Source organism: Myotis nattereri (genome assembly GCF_964212035.1).
Source record: "Myotis nattereri genome assembly, chromosome: 7".
NCBI lineage: Eukaryota > Metazoa > Chordata > Mammalia > Chiroptera > Vespertilionidae > Myotis > Myotis nattereri.
This window is the reverse complement of record NC_138082.1, coordinates 69635577-69651032: the sequence shown is the minus strand read 5'-3', so window position 1 is coordinate 69651032 and position 15456 is coordinate 69635577. Positions and strand designations below refer to the sequence as shown.

Below are 15456 nucleotides of genomic sequence, written 5' to 3'. Positions count from 1 at the left end.
AATGTTTATCCATTAAATGTCAAACGCTGCCTTCAACATGGAAGCTCACGATGCATTTTAACAGTGGGTTTCTGCCTCAACAGTCCAAGTTCCCTTATCTGCAGAGTTGGGAAAGAAATTTTCTCTAGTCCTTAATCTACCAAAGCCTAAAGCAAGGAAGGGATACAAATTTTGGGATTTGGCTCCTGGACAAACTCCTTAGTTCAGCTCACACACAAATGAGGATACCCTACTTATTATTTACTAGAGGCCCAGTGCACAAAAATTTGTGCACTTGGGGAAAGGAGGGGTCCCTCAGACCGGCCTGTGCCCTCTCGCAGTCTGGGGCCCCTCGGGAGATAACGACCTGCTGGCTTAGGCCTGCTCCTGGGTGGCAGAGGGCAGGCCCAATCCCTAGGTGCAGCCCCTGGTCAGGGCCGATTGGGGAGTTGGGGCACCTTCCCCTGTCATGCACAGAGCAGGGCAGATTGGGAGGTTGCGATGCCACCCTCAGTCATGCTCAGGGTAGGGCCGATTGGGGGGTTGGGGCACCGCCCCCTGGCACACTCAAGGCAGGGTCTATGGGGAGGTTGTGGTGCCACCCCCTGTCACGCACAGAGCAGGGCCCTTCAGGGGGTTTGGGGCTCCATACCCTGTCATGCACAGAGCAGGGTCAATCAGGGGGTTGGGGAGTTCCTCCCTGTCACTCACGGAGTAGGGCGGATAGGGGAGTTGGGGCACCGCCCCCTGTCACACTCAGGGCAGGGTGGATCAGGGGGTTGGGGTGCCCCCCTCTATCACCCACAGAGCAGGGCCGATCAGGGGGTTGGGGCGCCGCACCCTGTCACACTCAGGGCAGGGCCGATGGGGAGGTTATGGCTCTACCCCGTCACACACAGAGCAGGGCCTATGGGGGGTGGGGGGGTTGGGGCCCTGCACCCTGTCACACACAGAGCTGCAGGGCGATCAGGGGGTTTGGGAGCTGCCCCCATCATGCTGATCCTGGTGCCGGGAGGCCTCACAGCTCCGCTGATCCTGTTGCTGGGAGGCATATTACCCTTTTACTATATAGGGTAGAGGCCTGGTGCATGGGTGGGGCTGGCTGGTTTGCCCTGAAGGGTGTCCTGGATCAGGGTGGGGGTCCCCACTGGGGTGCCTGGCCAGTGTGGGTGAGGGGATGATGGCTGTTTGCAGCTGGTCACACACCCTTCAGGGTGGGGGTCCCCACTGGGGTGCCTGGCCGTATGGGTGAGGGGCTGAGGGCTGTTTTCAGGCTGGGGTGACTGAAGCTCCCAACCGCTCCTTTTTTTCTTTTTTTTTTTTATTCTGGGCCAGCTTTAGCTCTGAGGCCTCAGCTGCTGAAAACAGGTTTCTGGCCTTTGTTTACCGTCTGTATTTGATACAATGTTGCGGTCCGGCTGGCTGAAGCTCCGCTGAGTAAAGCAGGTTTCTGGGGTTTTTTTTAGCTTCTTTATTCGCAACATAGTTGCTTAGAGTTGCAGCTGAGAGGCCGGCAAGTCAGGTGGGGAACATTGGAGTCCTCTGTCACTGAAGCAAGCAAGCCTCCCTGTTCGCATCAGCTGCCTGGCTGCCGGTCGCCATCTTGGCTGCCAGTTAATTTGCATATCTCTGCCCTACTCTGTGAGTGACAGGGGGATTAGCCAATGGGAAGGTTAGCGGTGTACGCCAATTACCATGTTTCTCTTTTATTAGTGTAGATTAGTAATAAATAATAGAGGCCCAGTGCACATGAAATCGTGTGCAGTTAGGGTCCCGAGGCCTAGCCTGGCCTCGGTTGCATGGCCTTTGCCACCTTGAGATGCTACATGAAGCTCCCCGCCCCAGGACACTTGGAGAATCCTACAGCTGCTCTGCAGGGCTCCCCCTGCCCCTGGACTGTTAGCGAAGCTTGCTGTCACCCCACGGAGCTTGCCGCTGGAAGCTCCACAAAACTCCCTCCTCCCCGCACCTTGTGACTGCTCCTCGAAACTCCCCTGTCCCAAGACTGCTTCGCGAAACTTGCTGCCGTCTGGGTGACTGCTCTGCTAATCTCACGGCCACCCCGTGAAGCAGCCCTCACTGCCGCTCAACAGTCCCCAGTCCTGCCCGGCTGCTAGCCACCCCCTCATGGTGACCAGCTTGGGGGCCATGGGAGGTGGGGGACCCAGAGGTGCTCCATGCACTTCATGGTGACCAATTGCCTGTTTGGTCATGATGGCACCTAGCTTTTTATATATATTAGGAGAGGATATAACTCACAGGCCCAGAGATCTGTCTAGTTTGAGGGCAAGGAAGTGTTTGCTGGAGTCTAAAGGGCAGAGCTGCTTTAAGGAAAGAGTCCGGGGCAGAACTCGTAGTATTTGAAACAGAAAGCAAAAGCAGCATTTTGCTTACGTGTTTGTCTGTGACTGGAGATTTACAATCGCTTAGATGGGGTGGAACTAAAATAAGCTCACAAATTCCCCACAAGGTGGAGTCTGAGCAGAAGTGCCTTGAATTTCTCACTCTGAGGTCTGGTCTAGAAGTCTGTAAGGAACTCTTAAGAGCTTTGTTTGGTGTGTGTGTGTTTACAAAACACCGGGAGCTGTGAACAAACCCCATCAGATTGCCGGTAAGCATTGAGACACTGGTATATACTTTGTACACAGATATATATTCAGTGATTTTTCCAAAGGGGTATTTTCTCTTCTAATATCCTTGTCATGATGCTTTAGAAGCTTCTTTTGCCAGGTTCTTTTTCCTTTCCCCCCCCCTCTAAATTATATTCATATAAGTAGTGGAATTCCTTAATGGCTGTTCCTTTAAAATTCCAGAGATCATTTCTACAGTTTGTAAAATTTTGTGTCAAATGAAGAGAGATCTTTATCAATGTAGTGAAAAAGAATTCATGTCAATAGTTCATTGAATTCACGTACTAAAAGATTATTACTTATGATTAATAAAGTTACTCCTCTAGTTACTTAAGTTTAAATGGCAAAATTAGATCAAAATTCATTCAATAAGCTGTAAGTTTTTTGTTTTCTGCTAACTCTGTAGTTGTCTTGTGGTACTTTAGTCATTAAATATTTATTTAGAGAAGTGAAAATGTCTATTATTAAACAGGCTGCTTCTGTTTCGTTTTATGAAATATTTGCCTAAGAATAGAAAGTTGATACATTTTTTTCTACATAGCAAGAAGTGTTTTTAGTTTGTATATTTTTCATTCCTGCTTTTATTTTTAAAAAGGTGGGGTGTTATTTAAGTAGTAAATTGGAGTAAATGCATTAATCTTATTAACGTGAAGATCAGCATGTAATTAATATAATCTTAGATATGAAATATGCACTTGTGACAGAGTGATGTCATTCATTTCCCAAACAGTGATAGGGCTAAAGACTGTTGCTCTATGAACATATATTAAATAACATTTCCCCCCAGGAGGACCTATCTAATACTTTCAACAATAAAGATTAAAAGGAAAAGAGAACAGCAACAAAAAAAAAACCCCACACAAACAAATCCTCATGGACAGACAACAGTACAGTCATTACCAGGAGAAAATGGGGGTTGCGGGAGGCAGGAGAGGGTAAAAGAGGAATAAATGGTGACAGAAAGAGACATGACTTGGGGTGGTGAGTACACAATACAATATACAGATGATGTATTATAGAATTGTACACCTTAAGCTTATATAATGTCATTAACCAATGTAACCCCAATATATTCAATTAAAAATAAATAAGTAACATTTTCTTTCCCTCTTTCACAATGAAAAGCTACACACTTTATAATTTGCTTAGCAGTTTCTAAACTTTGAACCCACACGTGCAATTTGCTCATTTCAGACGTGATACCTGAAACGCTGTAAAGATTAACCACAGGGTACTCATATCATCTAGTTAACTGTTTAACTTTAGACCCATGGGTGATGAGAAGATCCTGAGCTCCAAACTGCATAGAAACAACAATTGTTATGATCATAAATTTTTTAGCTATGAGGTTTTAGCTGTCTAAATAATATTGTGAAAATAAGATTTACAAAATTGCAGAAGCTAAGTTGAGGGTAAAGTGGCAATTTTCATCACAAAGTATTAATATTGAAATATATTACAAGAATATATTTTATCTTTTTATAAAGTATTTCACTAATTTTATTTTATTTTAATCATGATTCTCTGAAGAAAGTAATATTTAACTTAGTTTTATATAACATTGCAATACAAAAAGGTTAGGTGACTTGCCTGAGACCATCTGTATATATTTCCACCTTCTTCATAAAATCAGTACTAAAAATGTAAAACATAAGATTGGAGTTCTGTTTAACTTGAATTGAATTTATTTCAAAATAACAGCATGTCAATTTATTTGCAAAGGTCAACTTAAACAAAGCATAAAATTGTGGTTTACAAAGCACTAATTTTCTTAGCTGGTGGGTTCAATGCAGAATTAATCAGCAGTTATTATCCTATATTTTAAAAAGGGTAATATGTTCCTAATGGTGGAATAACTGGGAATGACAAGCCACTATGATGCACACTGACCACCAGGGACAGATGCTCAATGCAGGAGCTACCCCCTGGTGGTCAAAGTGCTCCTACAGGGGGAGCTCGACTCAGCCACAAGCTGGGCTGACAGCTGCAAGTGCAGCAGCGGTGGTGGGAGCTTCTCCCACCTCCTTGGCAGCAATAAGGATGTCTGACTGTGGGGAGTGTGCCTAAGCTGGCAGGTGTACATCCCCCAAGGGCTCCCAGGCTGCCAGAGGGATGTCTGACTGCCAGCTTAGGCCCCATCCCCCAGGGAACGGGTCTAAGCTGGCAGGTGGGCATCCCCTGAGGTGTCCTGAACCGTGAGAAGGTGCAGGCTGGGCTGAGGGACTCCCCAGAGTGCACAAATTTTCATGCACCGGGCCTGTAGTGAGTTAATAAATTGCTTCTTTGTAATAAGGGCACTGTGGTATCAAGGCACTGAATACAAAGGGTTGATTACAAAGAATTGATGGAACCCTGGAAGTGTAGCTAAGTTGATTAGAACATCATCTCTATATGCCAAGGTTGTGGGTTTAATCCTTGGTCATGGCACATGCAACAGTCAACCAGTGAATACATAAATAAGTAGAACAACAAATTGATGTTTCTCTCTCTCTCTCTCTCTCTCTCTCTCTCTCTCTCTCTCTCTCCCCCTTCTTCTCTCTCTCTCTCTAAAATCAATCAATAAAATGATAATTTAAAAAGAGTAGATGGATTCAAATCCTGTGATGCTTTGTAGACTGAGTACAAAGTTGAAACAAGAAGTAAAGAGAGGTAAAGGGAATGGACTAAAGAAATAGTAAATAATAACAATAAATTAGGGAGCAAGAGGCATGTAAAAATAAAGTGAAAGGTTCAAGTCTTTAGCCAGGAATTTTGCTCTGCATATCCCACACACATGCCATGATGCAGGCAGCACCAATGACTCAGCTGCTTAAACAAAGTGTGAGTCCACAGAATAAGCTTTATTACCTTTCTGTTTCTGTTTTTACTCTCTTTATTCCAGAGTTTAGTCCTCAAATGGGGGAAATTATACTGATCCCTCAGGATTATTAAAAGGACTGAATAAAAAACAACTATAAAGAGGCTAATGAATGAATATTAATATTTTTTTAAATAAGGAAAGTTGAATTTTACTGGGATATAATGGTAACAAAATAATCTGTATATTAATTTAGGAACCTCATTTAGAGTTTTAAGTTAGCCCCAATGAACCCTCAAAATGCTGATTCCAAAGAAAGTCACAAATATAAGACAAGCTCTCTTAAAAGTATTTCTGAGTCTCATCGAAGTGCTTCTCTATCCCCATGTAGTTGGAATAGGAGAGGGAGACACTCTAGTAACATGTAATTTGTCACATCAAATAATTCACCCAGCTATTTTGTGTATTCTTATTAAACTGCCAATTTAGAGGAAAATTCTATCTAAAAGGCACTGCTCAATAATAGGGTGACTATAAAGATAAGATTCAGCCCCTCTCCTCCTCCCCCACGCCTAACAGTAGAATACAGTTCAGTAGGTAGACCAGCAACTAAATCAAGCTGCCCTAAGTAATGGGTTTATAGTAAGACACACTTGATAGTAAGGTAGAAACACAGTTCATGGGGTTTTCAGAACAGCAAGGCAGGCAGCCTCCCAGGCCTTCCACATCCTTTGTTGCATGGAAGGATTCAATGAGTCTCCAGACTGACTTGTCCTGTCATGCTCTCAAGAACAATAGCTGCTCCATCCCCAACTATTTTTTAACAGATTCTTACTGTTGGAATCACTTTGTGCTTTAACAATCATTTGTTCTGTATGACTCTCAAAAATGAGTCATCCATGACCATACACCTTCTATACTCTACCACTTTATTGCTTCTCCCTCTGATTCTTTTAAATTTTGCTCCTGTTTCTAACTGACTGAAGAACTATATCTCACAGCTCATTCCTGAATGAATTTGATTACATGCTCGGCTAAACACTGTCATGATTGTTTGGACAGAGCTTTCACAGCCAATCATTCACAGGCCATTGACGAAACCATTGTCTTTAGTGGCTCAAGTGTCCAGGAGAGGTCTAATTAATAATGACCAGGCCATTGATAATGTCAAGTGGCAGAATTATAGTCATCTCTACCCAGAAAGCAGTTTCTTTCATCAGAAAAATAGAGGTAGAGACCCATTTAGAATCAAGTTGTCAGCACGACAAGCATATTTGATCTTTTCCATCCACATATATATCTAAATAAATACAGTACCTGACAGAATGTATTGTTTATTACTAGATGTGTGCTCATAAGTTTTATAGGTGTTCAGAGGAGGAAAGACTATTTTAGCTGAGCCACCATGGCAGACCTCAAGAAAAAGGCACATTGGAGCTAGACCATTGGAAGATGACTAGGATCTGAATATGTACAAGAGGAAGTGGAACATTTGGGGGGATGGGAATGGCATAAGAAAAATCACAGAGAGAAAATTTCATGAAGAGAGCAAATAATTTCTATGGTCAGATATTGAAAGAACCATCAAGATCAATGAGGAAATCATTGGGTTTTGTTCAAACGCATGAACTGCAGCAACTGAAAGGCATTACTGGTATCAAAACTAAAAACAATGTCAGGTGAAACTTAGTATCCTTATCTGGGAACATAAAGGATGGCTCACCAGGGGGGACCACTGGCAACTGAGAAAGGAAGAGGTCAAGTAAGCAGAAGAATGTAAGCTTAGAGGACAGGAAGAATGTTTGTTTTACTGGCATTGTATAAACTCAGACATGGTATTCTTTATTGCCTAACACTGTGTGTGTTGGGATAAGAGGAAGGAGAGTGAAGAGTGGAAGGAAGATAACGCAGTTGGTATTCTAGAGCCTTATCTATGGTTGTTTAGGTTGGTGCCTAGGAATTTTAGGTCTTAACTACACTCTATGGGTTGAAAAATATCAAACATATGTCTTCTGATCCAATTTTCCCTTGAGCTTAAATAGTCAAGAGCCAGATTGCTAATTTCTTGGATGGTCAGTATTTATCTCAAACTTAACATGTTCTAAATAGAACTCTGATTTTTCTCCTCACAATGTTTCTTCCCTGGGTATTTCTTTAGGAATTTCTCCCAAAGCTTAAAGTTATCTACTTCCCTGTCTTTACCATAGATTTTCTAGATTTTTGTCCCAGAATTTTATTATTAAATCCAGATATTTCTTGCTACCTTTCCCCTCCCCACATTTAAGCTACTGTTATTATCCCTTGAACTGTTAAAATAGCTTAAATTTACCTCTCAGTTAAACAATAATTCACCAGAGAGCAGAAAAAGTGATTTTTATTTAATGCAAAATGATATCATATCATTTTTCTACTCAAGACATTCCAATGTTTTCCCATTTAACTGAGAAAAATATCTAAACTTTCTGGCCTTCCAAGTTCTTCATGAATAGTTTCTGCCAGTGTCTCTCTTACATCATAGTTTCTCCCTCCCCTTAGCTCTCTTAGTCCATTAGTTGAACAGGTCAAGTCCTCAGGGCCTTTGCACTTGCTATTATCTTCCTCCAGGTCCAGCTCTTCCCCATAACATGATTCAGAAGTGACTCTATAGCCTTGCCCTAAAGAGGTACTTGAGCTCCCAATAACTAACTATTCCATACCCCAGTGACTTTCTATCCGATTACTCATAGATCTTGAAACTAACTGCTATTATACAATTTAATTATTTTTCATTCTGCCTCCTAAAATGTAAACTCCACAAGAGTTACTACTTATATACTATCTCATAAATTGCTGTTCCACCAGTGCATGGTGCAACATGATAGGCACTCAATGAATATTTATTGAAAAAGAAAGTGAATGGAGGGATATAGAAGCAAAGCCAGGCAAAAGTGTAAATAGATAAATCAAACTGGTCTGAGGAAAAAACACTTTTTTTTTCTCAAAGACTATTCTACTCAATTTCAAAAAACTAAAATTTTGAGAAATATAGAAAACATAAAATTTGTGTGAAGTTTAAATGTATCTAAATCTTCATTGTTATTTATCCCCTTCAGAAAGATTAAGTTTTCTTTCCAAAAAGGTGGGGAGTGTTCAATGATGATTAAAAGGAGTCGAATGTGGTTTCAAGAAACACCACAAAGTCCGGTTTTGTTATATATACTGGTGAAAGAGACGTTTCGCATTATCAGCAGGAAGTAGACCTATTTGGTCTTCATATACCAAAAAAATACCAATATTATTTAAATTAAAGCACCTTTTTTATCAACATCATTTCATTCGCAGTAAAGAATTTGTTAAGGTTATATTGTATATATCTCCGTAGTGTTAAAACTATCATCAAAGAATCACTAAGGTGGGCTACTGCAGTGGGATAGGGGAGGGATAAGCAGGTAGGGTGCTGTTCCCTACACTTTCCCAAAAGCATCTTTAACTGTTACCTTCTAGTGTGGCATCTAGAGGAAAAGGCGAAGTCATTTATATATGTTAGACAGTCACTAATTTGGTTCATTTTCCAGAAAATAAAAAAAAAAGAGCGAGCATTTATTGAAACTACCATTGCCTAATTCAAACCTTACAACATCCCTAAGGGACTATTATTTTTTTGGTTTGATACATGAGAAAAACTCAGGCACAGAATTTAATGCTGTTCAGGTAACAATATTATTTCTGAGGTTGGGAGGATGGGGCTCTTAGTTAAAAACATAAGGTGTTTTACTCAAAGGGCTAATTTTCTGCAAAAAATTATGGCGGCTTTATTATTTTTCATTTCTGTTTTCATTTTTAGAGAACAACTTGTAATGGAGCCTTTACCTTTTGAGCTACCAGCTGACACAGTGCAACGCGTGGCATCTGAACTTCGATGTCTCCCTACAGATGAGAGGGTCGCCCTCCGTCTCGATGAAGAAGATAAGCTGAGGCACTTCAGGGAGTATTTTCATATTCCCAAAAGGCAGGATCTCCCACCAAGTAAGAATTCTAGAAAAAGTTTTATTTTCCTTAATCAATTTATTAATCTATTTTTGTTACTGCAAGTGTTTACCATAACTCTTTGAAAATCATTGTTCCATTATATAATAGAGCCATTGCAATTGTCTGAAAAACAGCATGTTCCCCGTGCTACTAAATCAACTTGTCAGCCTACCCTAGTCTCAGATTCCTTATGTTTCCTCTCCTTTTTGGAACAAAATACTTACAGGGTGCTTTTACTGTCATCTACTTCTCTTGACTGAATGAAAATTATAGGCAGATGCATTTACTTGTTCTCAAAGCACTTTGAGCTTAAAACAATTCCTTTTCAGTATATTATTACAATATCTTTGATTTTATAACACCGAGTTTATAGCATGATACTTGCCTTAGGGAAAATGTCATTTTGGGATTTGGTATATTATGAGGGATTTTATGTGAATAAGACTTAGCAAACAAAACAAACAAACAAAAACAATCAATGACCAAGAAATGAAAAATGAACAATAATGGAGTAAACTGACTCTGTCCTTGGTTAGGGAAATGTTCTGTTAAAAACAAAAATTTAAAAAAAAAAAAGCACACACCAAAACATAGCCAACCCAGTGTGGCTCAGTGCTTGAGTGTTGGCCTATGAATCAGGAGGTGACAGTTAGATTCCCGTGCATGTGCCTGGGTTGCAGGCTCAGTTCCCAGTAGGAAGCCTGCAAGAGGCAGTTGACCAATGATTCCCTCTTATCATTAATGTTTCTATCTCTCTCTCCTTTTCTTTCCTCTCTGAAATCAATATATACGTATATATATATATATATATATATATATATATATATATATATATATAATCAGCAACTAGGTAGCACAGTATCAAAATATAAAGCAATTTTTCATATTTGGCTTTGCTCTATTTTATGTCAATGAAAAAGGCTACTAGGTTGAATGGAATTAATCCACCAAAATTAGTTCACATACTTTACAATAGAGTCTAATTTCCTTTCTTCTTGAGATTAAGTGGGTCAGGTACAATTTTGGATATTCATAACCCAAGAGAATCAGCTAATATGATTTTAGGGTGATGTTGAGTCAATAGCTGTCTTAACTGGCTTCTTCGTTATTAGGTAACACATGGTGGCACCCTGTAGAATTATAGGATGATGAAATAAGAGAAAACCTTATATCTAACTTAAAGTTGCTGAATATCAATTGAGAAACACATGGATACAAAGGACAGCTACATGAGACTGGATTAAACGGGGCTGCAAGTGAAATGTTCTGAGATCACAGCAGAAAAATCTTCCAGGTCTTTCTAGAACAGTGATGGCGAACCTATGACACGCGTGTCAGAGGTGACACACGAACTCATTTTTTTGGTTGATTTTTCTTTGTTAAATGGCATTTAAATATATAAAATAAATATCAAAAACATAAGTCTTTGTTTTACTATGGTTGCAAATATCAAAAAATTTCTATATGTGACACGGCACCAGAGTTAAGTTAGGGTTTTCCAAAATGCTGACACGCCGAGCTCAAAAGGTTCGCCATCACTGTTCTAGAATCTAGAACAGCGGTTCTCAACCTGTGGATTGCGACCCCTTTGGCGGTTGAACGACCCTTTCACACGGGTCGCCTAAGACCATCCTGCATATCAGATATTTACATTACGATTCATAACAGTAGCAACATTACAGTTATGAAGTAGCAACAAAAATAATTTATGGTTGGGTCACCGCATGAGGAACTGTATTTAAAGGGCCAGAAGGTTGAGAACCACTGTACTAGAATGAAAGGGCATTTTCATCTGAATCTTAAGGGATGAAAAGAACTGTTTTTGTGTGAAAATGAGGACATTAAATCTAAGACTATTCTTTCAGCGATGGGAAGGAAGGGGCGCAGTGACAGAAGGGGCACTGTGACATGCAGCACACAATGTGGAAACTCTCACAAATAACCATGACTCAGTTGAGACAAGTGAGCTCTGGTGACCTTACCCCAGTGTGCTCTCCAGGGGCTGCCTGAGAGACTGGATGAGGTGCTGCTGGAGGGATGAGAGCAGGATGCTGGAGTGCCACAGAGCTGCAGGTCTTCTCTGCGTGCAGCAAGAATGATGTAGCTCAGCGATCAGTGCTCTAGAACTTGATGGCATTTACCGAAAACTGTCATTTCCTCACAATTAAATACAATTTATTTTACTCATGTTCATGAGTGACAAGAAAAGCAGACACAACAAAATAAGCAAACAGAAATAGTAACAAAACCTTTCCAGTCAGGGTGGTGGTATTATAGAGAGAAGGAAGAACACGGCAGAAGCACTGAGGAGAGAAAGTGGTCCATCGTGCCTTCAGGTTGGGCTGAGTTGCCTGGGAGAATGATGTTAACTAATGGCCACGTCTAGCCACACACTTATGAGCAATGACTATTTCCTGGACACTAGAGGCGATGCAGTAGGGCGTGGGTGTCTTTGACTTTCTTTTCTTAAGAGGCCTTTATTCTATACAATAGCGTTAAGGATTTGAGGTAAGACCCAACCCTGAATTTCCAGGAATTAAAAGCTGTTGAAATAAAGGGGTACACAGAAAGTTAAAATGATATTTTGGATTTTTTTTTCTGTTACTGAACTTAACACTTATTAACTAACACAATTTTCATCCTCATGTTGAGTCACTTTCATTCAGCAAATATTAATTACCTTTTCATATTCTTCCACATGCTTTGAAACGTGCTTCCTAATTCATCTCTCTCACTCCCAGCTCAATAGATTCGCAGCACAAACAACTAACAAGTCATAATATTTGCCTTGGGATCCACTGTGATCTGAGATTGCTGTGAATTCCTGGCTCTAGCTCTATAGTTGGGTGAATTTTGAGAAGCAAGTAGTCTTTCAGATCCATAGTTCTTCCATGAGGAAAAGACAAATGTTGCTCAAAAATGTTTAAGGTCTTACAGCGAAGGAAAAATTAGATTATGTAAAGTGAGCCTAAAATAGGGCCACAGAATGTTATTTTGACCTTTGATTGCAGACCTTTAACTCTAATGGGAATTAGATTGTTAACAATGGGAATTGTTAATACCAGATCAACACAGGACTCTTTTACTAAGCTTTGAAATAAATTAATCAGAACCCAGGTAGAGATAGCATTGTGCATATAAATATTTAATTGTACTAAAGAATTGACCCTGACCTAGCTGGTTTGGCTCTGTGGTTGGAGTGTTGGTCCAGAGTTCAGTTCTGGTCAAGGGTAGGTACCTTGGTTGCACACTTGATCCCGGACCCTTCGAGGGGGTGTGCGGGAGGTAACCAATCAATGTGTCCCTTTCATATCGATGTTTCTCTCTCTCAGTCTCTCCCCCTCCCTTCCATTCTGTCTAAAAAAAAAATCAATGGAAAAATATCCACAGGTAAGGATTAATAAAAAACAGAAAAGAATTGACTCTAGTATCCTGATGATAGGTATAAAATTAGTTTTAATCAGATATCCAATAGCAAATAACTAAGAATATTACAATCTTGGATAAGTTATTGCTTATTCTTTTAAAATAAAAAAAGGAAAGAAGATGAACTGATTCAATAAAGAATTTAGTCTCTCTGCACCTGGACCTTGTAGCTCCCCTGGCACCAAGCTAGGGGAGGTGGAACCTCAGAGGGAGGTACCTGAGTCAGTACTGACCATACAACAAGGATCCCCATGGATGAGTCTAGTGCAGATACTACACAGACAAGTACTTGAAACAAGGTGCTTCTAAAAGAAAAACAGAACTAGAAGAGACTATGAGAAACAAGTCTGAGTTTAAGAGAAAAGCTCTACATATTGTAGAAGAGAATATTACAGAATTCTTAAAGGAGTGTGGGAGGTTTATCACACTGGCTCCTTACAGCAATATCGTGGATGAATGTTCTATTATCAAGCTCTGTGGTTAGCCCTTATTGTCACAAGAAGCTAGGAATTGTACCAAAACAAAGAGATAACATGTCTACCAAAACCAATAAAGTCTATGAAAGTATTTGTGCAACAATCTTTGTTATAAAGCATCTAAATTTTGTGAAGCACAAATTCCTAAAACTACAGTGTGGGTTTGAGAAGAAGAAAGGCACCCTGATTTTCACCTGCTGAAAGCAGTACAAAGTGGCCGTTCTGGACAAGAAGTACAGTTATGCAATAAGGCCATTAAAACACCAGATCTTGGCAATCCTGGCCATTTTGTGAAGCAGTATGAGCCTAGTTGTTCTAGAACTCCAAGTGATACTGTTAGTGATAATGAGAAAGACTTTGTTTCCTCCATTCTACCAGGAAACAGAACAAATGCAATGGGTAGAAGGCCACAACTGATCTCTCTCACACACATACAAACACACACACACACACACACACACAGCATTATGAAAAAGAAAGCTGGTTAAAAAACTAACTTCAAGCAAGAAAACAAAGAGCAAACATTATTAGATGTTATTGAGCAGTTAGGCAATTGCAGATTAGATAGGAGAAAGCTGTTTCTTGTGACCTTCTTTTACAGAAAGTAAATATTCAGGTGCCTTCAAATAGTCCTTTACCAGAAAAATTAGAAGCTTCAGAAATTTCTGAAAAAAACACACAGTAGTTCAGAAATAACTCTTGGTGGGCATAAGTAAGAAAAGTGCTGAGCGTTTTAAGAGAAAATTTGCCAAATCAAACCAAGTTTGGTTAGCTTTTAGTTCAGTGCCTGGAGTTGCAAAGGTAAACTTCAAGTTCTGAAGGAGACTTTGATTGAGTGGAAGACAGAAGAAACTTTGAGGTTTTTGTATGGCCAGAATTATGTGTCTGTGTGTCTGAAACCCTTTCCAGCCCCTCTGGTTAAAGAAGAAGAACCTGATGATGACACAGTCTCTGACTCAAGTAGTCATTCCCCTGCCTTGTGGGACTCTCAGGACAGCTTGGATGAATTTTAGGGTCTCAGATAACAGCCATTAAACTACTGCCAAGTTATGAGAACTTGAAAAAGGTAACCGAAACATTAAACCTAAGGATCAGCTCTAGCCGGTTTGGCTCAATGGATAGAGCGTCAGCCTGCACCCGAAACAAAGGTTCCTGGGTTTGATTATAATCAAGGGCTCCTCCCCGACCTGGCCCTGGTCAGGGCTCGTGCAGGAGGCAACCAGTCAATGTGTTTCTCTCACATCAATGTTTCTCACTGTCTGTCCCTCTCTCTTCCACTGCCCCTAAAAATCAATGGAAAAATATCCTCAGGTGAGGATTAATACACACACACACACACACACACACACACACACACACACAAATCAAAGAAACACCTAAGGATCAAAGAGTTTTATAGAGGATGATGTTTTGTTGTTTTATTTTTATTTATCAAATATACTTTTATTGATTTCAGAGAGGAAGAGAGAGAGAGAGAAAAACATCAGGGATGAGAGAGAATCATTGATCAGCTGCCTCTTGCACGCCCCACAATGTGATCACAAGCCTACAACCTGGACATGTGCCCTGACCAGGAATTAAACCATGACCTCCTGGTTCATAGGTCGGTGCTCAACCACTGAGCCGTGCCAGTTGGGCTGGGGATGATGTTTTAGTAGAAGAAACCACCAGATCACAGGACTCAGCAGAGCATGATCCCACCTTTCCACGATAGATTCAAGTTCTCAGAAACAGATTAGAAAACACATTGTACTTGCAGAAATTGAGTAAAAATTGCCTGGACCTTTGGGGCCTCTTCAGATTGCATTAGGAGATATTTGCACACAACTTAAAAATCTTGTTCAAACTTTCAGATTAACACATATAAATATTATATTCAAACCTGTAGAATGGACCTTAATTGCCTTGGTGTTGCTGTCATTACTGATCCCGCCTCTTGGCATTCAGCCGCATTCTCAGGAAAATATGGTGTTTACATACCTTATAAGCATCCTACTTGAAGAATTACATTTAAAAAATGGAGATCTTGAAATTTTAACCATTATATTTAGAACCAGCTATTAACCAAAGTGGTATAATACACAAAGAATAAATAGAAAATGAACTTCTATATACCATTTCCAGAATTCTAGCCACAATA

General features: G+C 40.4%; 1 protein-coding gene and 1 pseudogene across 2 annotated transcripts in view; both read left to right on the top strand.

Annotated features, from left to right (window-relative positions):
• Nucleotides 1-9239: 9239 nt before the first annotated feature.
• Nucleotides 9240-15456, top strand: part of KYNU (kynureninase) — a 96008-nt gene continuing 89791 nt past the window's right edge. Inside the window, exon 1 of the mRNA XM_081095301.1 lies at nucleotides 9240-9411. Within this exon, the coding sequence (XP_080951427.1) occupies nucleotides 9243-9411 (169 nt within the window). The 5' untranslated portion in view covers nucleotides 9240-9242. The remainder of the gene's footprint in view (nucleotides 9412-15456) is intronic.
• Nucleotides 11359-15380, top strand: LOC308522505 (putative RNA polymerase II subunit B1 CTD phosphatase RPAP2; annotated as a pseudogene). The gene is made up of 3 exons: nucleotides 11359-11376; nucleotides 13106-14420; nucleotides 14949-15380. The product of its transcript is annotated as a putative RNA polymerase II subunit B1 CTD phosphatase RPAP2 (transcript).